Consider the following 16,253-nt stretch of genomic DNA (forward strand, 5'->3'; position numbering starts at 1 on the left):
CGATAGAGGTGAACAGTGCTGTTAGATCAAATGAGACCATGGTTTCTTCCTTGTCTATGTGTATATTTCTGATGATGTCCAAGAATTCCTGTGTTGACTGTACAGAGTGCCTGGATCCGCTGATCAGGTGTTTCAGTTTCTGCTGTAGTTCTTTAGCCAGTTTGTGTGATGGTGTCCCTGGTAGTGATACTATTGGTCTGAGTGGGATGTCTGGTTTGTGCACTTTAGGTAGTCCATAGAATCTGGGGGTGTTGTTGCTTTCAGGTTTCATCCTTTGTAGGTCAAACCTGGTTATCTGTCCGTTTTTTTGTAGGTTCCTCAGTGTGTTGTTTATCCTATTGGTGAGCTGTGGGGTGGGGTCAAACTCCCTCTTTTGGTAGCACGACCAGCTATCCCTAGTAGCCACACACGCAGATGACAAGCAATATGAATTCGACTGGGACAACACTACTATTATAGGACAAGCCAAACAGAACAGCCAAATAGAGAACAGAGGCATGGCACTCATCCACAGATTCAACCAATAAGCACATCGACCTGGACCCAAAATACTGACAACCGGAAGCGTCAGATTCAAACCGCTACAAATGCCGGAGGAAAGATCACAGAAGCACTTCACAGGAAGCTCCCAAGCACTGAGGATGTCACCTAGACAGGGGACGAAACGTCTGCAACACAAATTCCCAGCTCGGCGAACAGAACCACTACATTTAATGAGATGTCAGTGTAGCTGGCTCATACAGCATTTGTTGCTGACCCATAATTACACTTGAGAATGTGGTAGTATCACCATCATTTATGCCATAATGAACAGCGATTTGTACAAAATGAGATATATTTTCAAATGTCCTGAAAAACTCAAACTTTTCATTTCTTGAGTTCCTTGGATGAGTCTGGAAATGGAGACTCATTTTCCTCAAAGTGTCTATCTTCGTCACATATCAGGCTGTAATGTGATACCTCAGTGTATTTATGTTTGGGTTTACTAGGTAAAGAAGTTTAGAATATTTATTTTAGCTTTTTGGAATCAATTCCTAAAAGCTCAGCAGTCCCCAACTTTCTCAATGTAGTTCTAAGGTTACAAGTAGACATAATCAAGAATTTTGCTATTTACATAAATATAAAAATTTAACCAAAACTTAAACTGGTAATGATGACATGTACTCCCGATGTGCTTTCAAACATTCGTGTTTTGTTTTGATAAAGGGAGAATCTTGAATAATATCTTATACTGTGCCCTTGAAATGGAGGTTTGAAATTTGTGTTGGTTCATGACATTATTGTAGTTCCTGTATTTCTGCTGTGCATGAGTACAACGTGCTACACTAATAAGCTGATTCATAGAATTTGAAACTGAAGCACTGCATGCTCACAGGGCATTGCATAATTCTTGTCTTCTTTTCTCATTTTATTCAAAATAGCCATGCTCTAGTACATATTGGCTTGGCCTCATATTGTAGATATTTTCTTGATATGTCACCAATGGAACTGAAAAATTAATCAATAGGATTTAATTAGAGCCTTGGTCCATGCCTTTTATTTCAGTGGAAGTTTGCTGCCTCTTCCTCGTGGCACTTCTTTGGGGTGGAACAAACCCCTTTCTGAAAAAGGGCACGGAGGGAATAGAGAAGGTTAAGTCTAGAAACATTGTCATTCAGCTCTTCGCAGAGGTTAAGTTTTTATTTCTTAATTACAAGGTAAGAAAATTACTTTGGAATACTGTACTTTATTGCATTCTTAAAATCATGTGGACTGCCATCAGGAGAATGACCAAGTTTTAGTTTTAGTCATCTCTATTTTAATTGATGAATATTTCTAGGTTGTAAACTTGTCCATGATTTGCCATTAATGCACTTTTATGATCTTCTTTTCTCTACACTAACCAAAACCACAAAGTCAGCGTTCATTAATTAACAGCCCAAGGCCAAGCATGTATCTGTTTAGCACTTAGTTTCCAATAGCCTGCCCGCTGCAGTTATGACAGAGTGCACGTCTGTTTTTCATTGCTTTTTCCCTAACCTTACCAAACTGTTCAATTAAACCCATACAACAATTCACTGAATTGATGTTTTCTTACTGTTGTTGCCCAATTCTCCAACTCTTGACAGCCATTAGTCTAACCATGACCACCATGCTTCCCCCCACCTGATCTCCGTCCTGCTCTTTAACTGTGCCAGACTGACTTTGATCCTTGCAGCTAGTCAGTGTTTACTCCCCAGTCTTTCTCTAACAGAGTTTAAAAAAACTGAAAGAACTACAGATGCTGGAAATCAGAAACAAAAAACAGAAATTGCTAGAAAAGCTCAGCAGTTCTGGCAGCATCTGTGGAGAGGAATCAGGGTTAACATTTTGGGTCTGGTGTCTCTTCCTCAGCAATTTCTGTGTTTGTAGCCAGGAAAAAAGTTGATTGCAATGCAGAAAATGGGTTGGTGGGACTGGGGGCGTGGTAAGCAACAAACGATAGGTGGACATAGAGTCCAAGAGGGAGAATAGTTGGAGTGGATAAAGGTAGGTTCTGGAGCATGAATGCTGCTAATGGGGACTAACAGTGGCTAACAATAAGTAGCGTATAATAGCAGACCATGTGATAACAAGATTTGGTGTGTGGGGATTGCCCAATCTATAAATCAGACAATCTGTCAACTGGTGAGCCACATCGAACAGCACATCTCACTGACCATTCTCAGCTGGAAGCAGGCCATTCACACTCAACCCACCCCATGCTTGCCAGGCTCAGAAAAGTGTATCCACCATTAAATGTGATTCTGTTATTGTAATCTATTTATTAAACAATTAAGTTTGCACTAAAAGTAAGACTGGAAACCAAGATCATCAGTGTTGCCTGCAGTGCTTATTTTCGAAGCTACATACAAAAATACTTAGGACCCTGTAATAAGTAGGCAAAAGGAATTTATATGTACATTGCACTGTTTTCATGGAGAAAAGATATGGCCATGGGGAACTGCCAATCTCTGCTGTATTCCCAAGGAGATACTGGTAAATCGGAATCTACCTGCCTGCTCTGAAAATTAAAATTAATGGCATTGGTGTCCCAGCCAATCACCATGCTTATAGAGTCATGCAGCACAGAAACAAACTCTTCAGTCCAACCAATCCACGCCAAACATCACCCTCATACACTCCATGAAAAACATCCCAACCCATCTATATACCTCAAACATTCCATACCTGGCAACATCCTGGTAAATCTCTTCTAAACCTTCTCCAGCATAATAATATCCTTAGAGGAGACTTAGAACTGGACGAAGTATTCCAGAAGACGCCTCAACAATATCCTGTACAACCTCAACATGACTTCCCAACTCCCAAAGGACTAAGCAATGAAGGCAAGCATGCCTTTTTAAGCAACTTGTCTGTATGTGTCGCCAACTTTAAACATTATGTACCTGAACTCTTAGGTCTCTCTGTTCTACAACACTACCCATGGCCCTACCATTCATTGTATAAATCCTACCCTACCTCTCCTTGTTAGGTAAACAGTACTTCCCAGCAATACTAGGAATTGTAAGAAGAATCAAAAATTGAAGGAATTACAGTTTTCAACCATTGCTATCTGACCTCATGTTCAAACATGTCCTTTGAAACCTGTACAAACACATCAACAGGATTTTTCTCGATGACATTTTCTGCCAATGATGGATTCGGAACAATATCAACATGTAGCTCTGCTGGGCGATCCATATTTTAGTATCTACATATATTTTCTGTATAAATTGGTGTCCATTTTTAACATTTTTTTTGCATTCTAGTTCTTGATGAGAACTGTTTGTCTCCTTTTAGCAGTGTTTAAGCAGGAACTGTTATTATGAATGCAATGGGTAAGCATTTTCAACAAAAAGATTCCACATATGGGCACGGTGGCACAATGGGCGGCACGGTGGCACAGTGATTAGCACTGCTGCCTCACAGCGCCAGAGACCTGGGTTCAATTCCCGCCTCAGGTGGAGTTTGCACATTCTCCCTGTGTCTGCGTGGGTTTCCTCCGGATGCTCCGGTTTCATCCCACAGTCCAAAAATGTGCAGGTTAGGTGAATTGGCTATGCTAAATTGCCCGTAGTGTTAGGTGCAGGGGTAAATGTAGGGGAATGGGTCTGGTTGGCGGGTCAGTGTGGACTTGTTGGGCCAAAGGGCCTGTTTCCACACTAAGTAATCTAAGTAAAAGTCAGCACTGAGATAAGTATCCAGTTCCTCTGTTTGTGGTGATGTGAATTGAGAAGAAATTATGCTTAACACACTGGGAGACAGCTGGATATAATATGTTGGAAGCCTTACTCTGAGAAAATCTTGTCACTGCTTTGTTAGCAGAACTGCCTGCAATGACCTCAAAGTACTCCTTCTTCCTCAATCCTGGAGTGCTACTCTTGTTGATTCCTCCAAATGTTTTCAGATCATTTTCCTAATAATTCCAAATGACACTTCTCCTGCTAGCAATGCGACATTCCATAACAGCTTCCACCTTTTTCTCTTGACTTCTCCAGTGCTCTGTCACAACAACCCTGTCCTTCATGGTGAATCTTGATGGCCGTGCTAATTCTCAATTACTGCCACATGCAATTCCTTTGATCTAATACCTAACCACCTACAATCTGGAGCATCTTGCAACTTCTTTCTCTATGTTCTGTGTTTCCTTTTAAAAATAAAGGTTCAAAGACCTATTGTTCACAATTATTGCCACTGATAGAGTCATACAATACAGAAACAGACCCTTTGGTCCAATTTGTCCATGCCAACCAATTTGTCCTTTCCCAAACTAATCGACTACTTGCCTGCATTTGGCTCATATCCCTGTAAACCTTCCTGTTCACGTACCTGTCCAAATGCCTTTTAAATGTTGTAGCTGTACCTGTATCTACCCCTTCCAGCGGCAGTCCATTCCACATATGAACCACCTGTGCGTGAAAAGGTTGCCCGCAAGTCCCTTTTAAATCTTTCTTCTTTCACTTTAAAAATATGATTTGAACTTCCTAACCCTAGGGAAAAGACCTTTGTTATTCAACTTATCTGTGCCCCTCATGATTTTATAAACATCAATAAGGTGACCCTCAACCTCCTAAGCTCCAGTGAGAGAAGTCCCAGCCTATCCAGCCTCTCGTAATAACTCAAACCCTCCAGTCCTGGCAACATGCTTGTAAATCTTTTCTGAACCCCCTCCAGCTTAATAGTATCCTCCTACAGCAGGGTGAACCAGAACTGTATACAGTACTCCAAAAGTGACCTTGCCAATATCCTGTACAATCGCAACATGACTCCTATCCTCAATGGAGCAATGAAGGAAAGCATTCTGAATACCTTCATAACCACTGTGTCTACTTGTAATACAACTTTCACTGAACTATTTATCTGAACCCTTAGGTTTATCAACACTCCCCAGGACCTTACCATTCACTGTATAAGTCCTGCCCTGTTCATTTTGCAAAAATGCAACAGCTCACATTTATCCAAATTAAGTTCCATGTGTTACTCCTCGGCCCATTTGATTAAGGCCCTTTTGTAATCTTAGATAAAATTCTTCACTTTGGTGTCATCTACAAACTTATTAAGATTAGCGTAGATTTAGACTTTGAACAATAAACAAAATTGTTAATTCAACTGCAATATGCCATAACAAAAAAAAATGAGTGTGTGTGGTTTGTTTACCCTGATAGTAATTTGAGCATGTCGTAGGAAGGAACAGTATATCCTCTCTTTGAACATAGCAAATCCAATAGACAATAGACAATAGGTGCAGGAGTAGGCCATTCTGCCCTTGGAGCCTGCACCACCATTCAATATGATCATGGCTGATCATCCTTAATCAGTATCCTGTTCCTGCCTTATCTCCATAACCCTTGATTCCACTATCCTTGAGAGCTCTATCCAACTCTTTCTTAAATGAATCCAGAGACTGGGCCTCCACTGCCCTCTGGGGCAGAGCATTCCACACATCCACCACTCTCTGGGTGAAGAAGTTTCTCCTCATCTCTGTCCTAAATAATCTACCCCATATTTTTAAGCTGTGTCCTCTGGTTCGGGACTCACCCATCAGCGGAAACATGTTTCCTGCCTCCAGAGTGTCCAATCCTTTAATAATCTTATATGTCTCAATCAGATCCCCTCTCAGTCTTCTAAACTCAAGGGTATAAAAGCCCAGTCGCTCCAGTCTTTCAGCGTAAGGTAGTCCCACCATTCCAGGAATTGACTATGTGAACCTACGCTGCACTCCCTCAATAGCCAGAATGTCTTTCCTCAAATTTGGAGACCAGAACTGTACACAATACTCCAGGTGTGGTCTCACCAGGGCCCTATACAGCTGCAGAAGAATCTCTTTGCTTCTATACTCAATCCCTCTTGTTATGAAGGCCAGCATGCTATTAGCCTTCTTCACTACCTGCTGTACCTGCATGCTTACCTTCATTGACTGGTGTACAAGAACACCCAGATCACTTTGTACTGCCCCTTTACCTAAATTGATTCCATTTAGGTATTAATCTGCCTTCCTGTTCTTGCCACCAAAGTGGATAACCATACATTTATCCACATTAAACTGCATCTGTCATGCATCTGACCACTCACCTAACCTGTCCAGGTCACCCTGTAATCTCCTAACATCCTCCTCACATTTCACCTTGCCACCCAGCTCAGTATCATCAGCAAATTTGCTAATGTTATTACTAATACCATCTTCTATATCATTAATATATATTGTAAAAAGCTGCGGTCCCAGCACTGATCCCTGCGGTATCCCACTGGTCACTGCCTGCCATTCCGAAATGGAGCCATTTATCACTACTCTTTGTTTCCTGTCAGCCAACCAACTTTCAATCCAAGTTAGTACTTTGCCCCCAATACCATGCACCCTAATTTTGCTCACTAACCTCCTATGTGGGACTTTATCAAAAGCTTTCTGAAAGTCCAGGTACACTACATCTACTGGATCTCCCTCGTCCATCTTCAGAGTTACATCCTCAAAAAATTCCAGAAGATTAGTCAAGCATGATTCCCCCTTCATAAATCCATGCTGACTCTGACCTATCCTGTTACTACTATCCAGATGTGTCGTAATTTCATCCTTTATAATAGACTCCAGCATCTTTCCCACCACTGAGGTCAGACTAACTGATCTATAATTTCCTGCTTTCTCTCTCCCACCTTTCTTAAAAAGTGGAACAACATTAGCCACCCTCCAATCCGCAGGAACTGATCCCGATTCTATCGAACTCTGGAAAATAATCACCAACGCATCCACGATTTCTCGAGCCACCTCTTTCAGTACCCTGGGATGTAGACCATCAGGCCCCAGGGACTTATCAACCTTCAGACCTAACAGTCTCTCCAACACCAATTCCTGGCAAATGTAAATTCCCTTAAGTTCAGGTCCTTCAGCCACCGTTACCTCAGGGAGATTGCTTGTGTCTTCCCCAGTGATCACAGATCTGAAGTACCAATTCATAAGGATGGCAGTTTGATTAGATTATATTCCTTACAGTGTGGAAACAGGCCCATCAGCCCAACCAGTCCATTCCGACCCTCTGAAGAGTAACCCACCCAAACCCATTTCCCTCTGACTAATGCACCTAACAATATGGGCTATTTAGCATGGCCAATTTACCTAACCTGCACATCTTTGGACTGTGGGAGGAAACCAGAGTACCCGAAGAAAACCCACGCAGAGATGGGGAGAATGTGCAAACTCCACACAGACAGTTGCCCAAGGTTGGAATTGAACCTGGGACCATGGGACAGCAGTGCTAACCATTGAGCCACTGTGCCACCCTATCCCACTGAGATATCTCAGTGTGTTGTCTGGCTCTGAGCTGGACCTGGATTCACATTTGCCTGTAAAATAACCTCAGTAATTAATACTTGCTACAATTACCTGGATTACATAAGGATTTTAAAGGGCAGAGCAAAGTACCAGGCCTATTCCAGACTCCAGCCAACACATAAACAACATCTTCAGATCTTGTGAAAAACAGTGTCTACTTGTTTTTCTTTCATTTAATGTCTTTCAGTATTTAGTGCCTTTTCTTCTCAATCAAAGTGGATCAGTCATCTACTACTTCACTTTGGCATCTACAGGTTGGTGTCCCTGTTCATTCTAATAAATGCTTTACATTACTGATGTTTTATTAAAGTCATGACTACTTACTGCAATTTTTTTTATCAATTGCCAGTTTCTGAGGCTTTTCCCATTTCTTGAGAGAAAGTGATGGTTAGCGGTTTTGTCACTGGACCTAAGTTTTGTCCAGAGACCTAGGTAATGCTTTGGGGATCGGAGTTTGAATCCCACCACAGCAAATGGTGGCATTTAAATTAAAAGAAAATAACCTGGAATGAGAAGTCCATTGAAGATCATGAAACAATGGTCATAAAAGCCCATCTGTTACACTGATGACTTTTGAGGTGGGCAAGCTTGTACATCTCTGGACCCACAGTAATGTGTTTGACTCTTAACTACCTTCTGAAATGGGCTATCCATTGTAGCAATTGTAGCAAAACTGGTCAGAAGTCTCAAACATTGTGGTGTACCTATACCAAATAGACCACAGCGATTCAATAAAGCAACACCCCACCACTTGTGGCATGTGATAGGCAATAAACATTTACCCAGCCAGCAATGCCCAGCTCTCACGAATGAATAGAATTCCAACTATTTGAGACTATAAGTGTAATTTGAAGCACATGTGTATAACTTAAAATTATTCCCATCTGTTATTGTGGGTCATCAATAGCCACAGAGTTTTATTTATCCACAATTTCTAACCTCATAGCTTGGCACATTTCCCCATTATGCTATTGTCATAATGCAAGGAGATCAACCCTGCAACAATTAAGAATGCAGGAGGGCATGTCAGGAGCAGCAACAGGCATTTTTATAAACGAGCTGTCATCCTGGTGAAATGATAACACAGGACTCCTTGAATGCCAAACAGCAAAAATTGTGTACAATAGACAGAGCTAAGTGATTGCACAACCATTAGATCATTTGCAGCCGTGCGATATCTAGTCATAAATGGCCAAATAAAATAAAAATATTGCAGATATTGGGTACCTGAAACAAAACCGAATATGCTGGAGAAACTCAGCTGGTCTGGCAAGTTGTAGAGTGAGAAACAGAGTTCTCAGAATGGTCCTCCTCCAGACCACACACTATCCTGATTTAGAACTACTGTATCAGTGGAATTATTTCCCGTGATTTACCATGGCCTGACATATAACAGGGAACATTCCAGAACTGGGGACAGGGCTGCCGGGAAGGTAAAATTCCTATTTAAATGAATGTGTTCACTCCTATCCTTGGTTTCAGGTTTCCGTGGTAGAGTCATAGAGATGCACAGCACGGCAACAGACCCTTCAAAGGTCTTGGAATGTATCCCCCGTGGTTATGGGGGGACTACTGTATATGCTATGCATTCACTGTCACTCGACTCCCTTCCTAATAACACTGTGTGTACCTACATAACATGGCCTTCAAGATTCTGCACCATCTTCTGAAGGACAGTTAGCGATAGCCCATCAGTGCTGGTTGAACTAACGAGATCCACATCCCATGAGTTAATGTAAAAAAGTCCTTCCTGTTTCCAAATGGTTGTGTCTGTGAATGAAACTTATCTCCTGTAAATAGTGACTGGTATATCTCGTTAGATCAATTTCAAGCAAAATTTTAACAGCTTCTAAAATTAAAAATGTCCTCGTTGTTTAAAGAATTTTAATTTTGAGATAAATGGCATGACCAAGGAAAGGTAAAAATATAGGTAAAAACAATGACTGCAGATGCTGGAAACCAGATTCTGGATTAGTGGTACTGGAAGAACACTGTTTATCTTACATTTTAATTCACATTTGTGATGTGTTCATTGATAATGGACACAACAATTACTCTTCTTTCTGTAATTTTTGAGAGGTAGTTAGTCAATAATAAATATTTATTCATTGTAGATCTGTCATTGGCTGTGCTTTTATCAAACTCGCTGACATTTCTCTTCACATTACTGACTGGAAAGTTGCTTGGTGAAGAGATTGGTGGCAAATGTAAGTGCAACATTGATACACAATGTTTCTCCTAGTGTTTACAGTATAGAACCAAACCACTTACTCATGAGACCTGGTCAGTATTCAAGCTCCACTCAAGTATCGTCCTAGCCTTCCTCCTCCAACCCATCAACCTCCCCATGTATTCCTTTTTCTCTCATACATTTATCTTGTTTCTTCTGAAATGCTAGTGAGGATGGGAATAGGTGGATAGAACAAATAAATGTGAAGCTAAAGAGTTGGAGTGGAATGGAGGGCTTTAGATTCCTGGATGACTTTGTTCATTGCTGGGGAAGGTGGAACCTGTAAAAATCCAAAGGGTTGAACCTGAACTGAAACAGGATCAAAGTCCTTGCAGGAGGTTTGGTAGTTCAGTTGTTTAGGAATTAAATTAATTTGAAAAGGTCATGAGATACAGAATGGAGATACAGTAGGACATAATGCACAAACAGGTATAGAAGATCCAAGTCAGTCTAGAAGGCAGTGCAAATGTAATTGAGTTAAGGCTAAAGAGAACCTGGCAAGGCTGGATGGCATTTATTTTAATGCTAGATGTTTTGCAAGTAGTGCAAATGACTTGAGGGTGTTAAGTAATGTATGGGGATATGACTGGCGGTTCAATACCCTAGGATATAAAATCTTTGGGTAAGATGCAAGGTTTGTAAAAGAGGAGATGATGTTGCAATATTGATCAAGGTGTCAATGACTGCTGTAAGGTGGAGTGATAACTTAGAAGTTTCCTCAAACAAAGTCATAGAGGTAGAACTTAAAAACATAAAGGGGGCAATCATTTTGCTTGGGGTATACTATAGATCTCCAAACAAACAGGGAGAGATAGGAAGACACATATGGAGGCAAATCTAAGAGAACTGTAAAACTAATGTTGGTGAACAAAGAGACCTTGGAGTGCAGGTTCATAGTTTCTTGAAAGTGGAGTCGCAGATAGACAGGATAGTGAAGAAAGTGCCTGATATGCTTGCTTTTATTGGTCATGCATTGGATATAGGAGTTGGAAGATCATGTTGTGGCTGTACAGGATATTGATTAGGCCGCTTTTGGAATACTGCATGCAATACTGGTCTCCCTGTTATAGGAAAGATGTTGTGAAACTTGAAAGAGTTGAGAAAAGATTTACAAGGATGTTGTCAGAGGAGGAGGGTTTGAGCTATAAAGAGAGGCTGAATAAGCTGGGGCTATTTTCCCTGGAGTGTCGGAGGCTGAGGGGTGACTTCATAGAAGTCTGTAAAATTATGAGGGGCATAGGTAGTAAGTAGCCAAGGTCTTTTTCCAGGGTAGGAAAGTCCAGAACCAGAGGGAACAGGTTTAAGGTGAGAGGGGAAAGATTTAAAAGAGATTTAAAGGGCAATCTTTTAAGGGGCGGAGGGTGGAGCTTGCATGGAATGAACTGGCATAGGAAGTGGTGGAGGCTGGTACAATAACAACATTTAAAAAGCATTTGGATGGGAATATGAATAGGAAGGGTTTAAAGGGATATGGGCCAAATGTTGGCAAATGGGACTAGATTAATTTAGGATATCTGGTCGGCATGGACAAGTTGGACAGAAGGGTCTGTTTCCATGCTGTTCAGCTCTATGACTCTACTAGGGTAATGATAGAAGGGGATTTCAACTTCTCCAGCATTCATTGGGATGGACAAAGGTGAAAGGCTTAGAGGGGGCTTACAGGAGAACATTTTGAGACAGCATGTAAGTGCTACAAGAAAGGGAATTTAAGGAATGAGGCTAGGCAAGTGGTAGCTGTGGTAGTGGTGGGAAGCAGGTATGTCTGGTAATTTGGTGATATAGTAAAATTTAAAATAATTATGGATAATGACAAAGATAAGCCAGAAATAAAGAAAGGCCAATTTTAATAAGACAAGATAGGATATGGCCAAAGTGGATAGGAAGTAGCTACTTGCAGGAAAGTCCACATCAGAGCAGTGAGAGTCTGTCATAAGGATGATAACAAGAGTGCATGGTCAACATGTTGTTGTAAAGGTGAAATGTGGGACCAACAAGTGCAGAGATCACTGGATGTCAGGGGATGTATACAATTGAATAAGAAAAGAGAGGAAGCTTCTGGTACATATCCAAAGGTTGAGATAGCAGATGCCTTATTTGGTCTTTTGAGCCTGTTCTAATATTTATTATGATGATAGTTGATCATCCAACTCAGTACTCTCTTCCTGGATCACCCAGATTGTTTGATCCCTTTAACCCCAAGTACTATATCCAAATCCTTAACAAAGTCACACAATGTTTTGTCTGTAGCTGCTTTCGGTGGTAGTGAATTCGATAGGCTCATCATTCTCTGGGTGAAGAAATTTCTCCTCATCTCAGTCCTAAATGGTTTACCCCATATCCTTAGACTGTGATTCCCTGGTTTTGAACCATTAGCAAAATCCCTCTTGCATTGATTTGTCTAATCATGTTAGAATTTTATAGGTTTTTCTGAGATACCCCTTTCATTCTTCTGAATTCCAGCGTATAGTGCCCTCACTGATTTACCCTCTGTTCATACATTAGTCCTGTCATCCCAGTCTGCTAACCTTATAGCAAGAATGTTCTTCTTCAGATATGGAGACCAAAAGGTGCACAAAATATTTAAGTTGTTGTCCCATTAAGACTCTGTATAATTGCAGCAAGACATCCCTGCTCCAGTACTTGAATCCTGTCACTATGAAGTCCAACATTTCATTTACCTTCTTTACTGCCTGTTGTACCTGTATGCTTACCTTAGCAGCTGGAGTATGAGGACCCCAGGTCTCATTGCACATTTCCCCTCTATCAGTTTTGCAATTCAGGTAACAATCTGCCTTCAAAGTTTAGTACCTAAAGCTCACATTATATTACATGTGCCATGCTTTTGCGTACTCACTCAGCTTTGCACCACTGCATTGTCCACTGTCTGCGCAGACAGTTTTACAGCAAATGTGTCAATGTGCATCGTCTTCTTTTAAATAATACCATCGAGGTGGCATTGGGAGTCGTCTTGCTCATTGTACATTTGTCAAGTAATTCTAAAAACATGTTTTTTCATATTTCTTTTGCAGTGGCTCTGATAGGAATGCTGCTAATTATTGTAGGTGTTACGCTGTGTGTTGCCAGCACAGTCAACAAGGAGAGTTAACACCAAGACAGCTAAAAGATTAAATCGAGCTTTTGGTGGTATTGCTGTGCTTGATCAACTCGTAAAATAAAGATGACATGAAGTAAAGAATGGCAAATGAGAACAACTCTTACCTGGACGTAACTAAGAATTGGAGAAGAATAAATAATCACTCTCTAAGATAAACACTTTAAAGATATAAAACTGTCCCAGTGTTGTTGTGTTTGCATTACATCATAGACCTGTACAGGGGATAAATACTCCAGTTGTCTTTAGTCAGTTGTCAGGTTAGAGTCATTTCTGTTCTTGATTTCTGTTTGGTTAGGAGTCAGCCTTTTTAGATCAAGATCTATTATTGATCTTTATTAAAATGAATGGGAGGAGCAGCCATTCCTGATATAGAACAATAATGTGTATGTTTTTCCCCGTGATATGTGAGGCTTGCAACACATGATAATCAAATTTTTTAAAGTCATGCTGGAGACAGATATCTCCACTCCAGTGAATGAGTGACATTGAAAAATTGTAATTGATAATGTCAGTTTGCTGTCTTGTGACCCTTTAAATGTAATCCCAGAATAATCTTGTGTGACTAGTATTTTTTAAAAATTCTGTGATGCCTTCTTTCTGCCACTAGATGGTATTAATACATTTATAAATGTACAACTACTGATTAACAATGTTGTCCCATATGTATCCATAAAATCATAGGCATGTGATAGCTATATGTTTTCTATGGAATTTCCAAGATCCTGATGTGCGTGCCCATAATTGCAATTGAAAATACATGGAGTTTCCCACAGGGTGCTCTGGGATATGGAAATAATTTATCCCTTGCATTAAGCAGATGAATTTATGAATCTGAAGGACAAATTGGACAAGATGCAAATAGGTAATAGGGAATGACCTATTGTGAAGGGATCCTTTTAAATAACATTTGTTATCCAGACAGGTATAACGTTTGACTAAAAATGATTGTGTTTGACGTGAGTTAATTTAAATAAAAGACCATTTTGTTTTGTATTTATGTTAATCTTTTGAGTCACTAGATACATATGTGGAAGATGTTTTCACGTAGATAGTTTGTTCCTCTTCTAAGATCGGTTTGAAAACTGCGAAAACGCAATGAGCTGGAATATGGCAGGGGACAACTGTTCTCTTTAAAAAAATCCAATTGTATGAACAAATAATGCAGAATATAGCCACATATGGCAAAAATGTAGAGATTAGATTCATGTGCAATGTTCACCCGTATCCTTACAAACCTGAACATTAAGCTAAGGTATATAAATGTAGACATGGACTTGTGGTTAAGTTTTAAGATTATTCTCCAACCCCTTTTGCTGTCTCCCTTGTCTATAATGCAAATGCTAAATTTCTTTTAAAAATCTAAAATGTTTGATCTTCTGTACTGATTAGAACCAATGCATCTGCAATAAGATTTGCAAATCGCTGAAATTGTAGTATTGAACCAAAATATAATGCAGGGATACATTACAAGTAACTATTGTGCACCCCAAGGTGATAACTAATGGTCTTTCAAAGCCTGATTGACTGCTGAAGGTCAAGAGTAAAGAAATGTTAAGGATCTTATAATTAGAGTGGCTAGCTAGAGTTTATTCACAATACCCTTCAAACAACAATATAAGGACATTTGGAGGACAGTTGTACCATGCTGTTGCTGTGGAATCAACAAATGAGGGGTTCTTTGTGAGTGAAGTATTATGTGCATTGTGCCAGGAATTGAAAGCATCTTTTTTTTTAAAATGTACTTTTATACAAATTCCTCTTATTTGTTTCTGTCAGTTTTCACCCATCTTTTCTTTGAAGACTTTCATACATTGCTGAGCAAAATTTCATTGTGGTCATTCTCCTTTTCTATCTTCTTGAAGTTAAAAATCACACAACATCAGGTTATAATCCAACAGGTTTATTTTGAAGTACTAACTTTCAAAGTACTAACTAGTTACCTGATGAAGGAGCAGTGCTCTGAAAGCTAGTGCTTCCAAATAAACCTGTTTTACTGTAACCTGGTGTGGTGTGATTTTTAACTTTGCCCACCCCAATCCAACATCAGCACCTCCACATCATGGCTACCTTTTTGAAGGTAGTGTTGTCTCTGTACTACTGTCCAAAAGACATAATTGATTTCTCGCTGGGTAAGATTCTTCAGTTGGTCTCTAATACCTCAGACACAATAGTAATCTTTCTATGAAGACCTCATCTGTGAGTGTCAGCAAATAGTGAGAAATGAGAAGAGGTGGAAACAACTGCACTGATCTGATTGTTACCCATATATTCACACTTTTTGAATGTCTCAGTAGATAGCTTTTCAGACCAGTGATCCATTTTACCTCTTTAATCTATACAGAAATAAACTATAGCACTCGCACTGGCATGCTAACTAATTCAGCTAATTTAGAATAGACTGTCAATGAAGTCTGGAAGTTTCTAGTTTGTATGAGTCATGCATAAGTCATTAAGGTTCACAAAATAGGCTAAGAGAGCAGTTAATAAGAAACAGTGTTCAAGGCTTTTTTAGTAGGTGTAAGGGTATGAAGATATGAAATAGGAGCAGAAGTACACAATCGGCCTCTTAAGCCTGCTCTGCCAATCAATCAAATCTTTGCTGATTGGTTTGTGTTTTGAATTTTACATTCCCATCAACCCCTGATAACTTTTGATTCCCTTGACTTAAAATAATCTGCGTATCTCTAAAAATATTCAGTGACCCTGCCTTCTGAGGCAGAAAGTTCCAAAGTTGGATCATGTTATAAGAAGAATTCTCTTAATTTCTATCCTAAAAGGACAGCCCATAATTTTAAGTGTCTCCTGGTTCTGCACTGACCCACATGAAGAAACATTGCTTCCACATCCACCTTGTCAAGACCATTTTTTTATCGTACATCAAGTCACCCCACTACTAAATTGCAGCAGAAGCAAGTCCAATGTGTCCAATCTGTTCACATTAGATAAGTTACTCATTCCAGGCATCAAATTAGTAAGCCTCCTCTGAACCCTCTCCAATGCATTTATGTCTTTACTTAAATAATGAGATCAAAACTGCACATAATATTTGAATTGTGTTCTCACCAATGCCTTGGATAACTGAT

The 16,253-nt window shown here is 40.0% G+C and overlaps 1 protein-coding gene across 4 annotated transcripts in view; it reads left to right on the plus strand.

The window, feature by feature from the left end:
- tmem234 (transmembrane protein 234) overlaps window positions 1-16,253 on the plus strand; it is a 55,165-nt gene that overhangs the window by 2,296 nt on the left and 36,616 nt on the right. The window contains exons 2-5 of one of the 4 annotated variants that reach the window (XM_072547921.1): window positions 1,546-1,697; window positions 8,013-8,079; window positions 9,940-10,032; window positions 13,085-14,163. In XM_072547921.1, the coding sequence (XP_072404022.1) occupies window positions 1,546-1,697; window positions 8,013-8,079; window positions 9,940-10,032; window positions 13,085-13,161 (389 nt within the window). In that variant the 3' untranslated portion in view covers window positions 13,162-14,163. Of the gene's footprint in view, window positions 1-1,529; window positions 1,698-8,012; window positions 8,080-9,939; window positions 10,033-13,084; window positions 14,164-16,253 lie in introns of those variants that run through there. The other 3 variants (XM_072547920.1, XM_072547919.1, XM_072547916.1) reach the window with 3 other exon arrangements.

The sequence above is a fragment of the Chiloscyllium punctatum genome, chromosome 27 (assembly GCF_047496795.1).
Source record: "Chiloscyllium punctatum isolate Juve2018m chromosome 27, sChiPun1.3, whole genome shotgun sequence".
Taxonomy (NCBI): domain Eukaryota; kingdom Metazoa; phylum Chordata; class Chondrichthyes; order Orectolobiformes; family Hemiscylliidae; genus Chiloscyllium; species Chiloscyllium punctatum.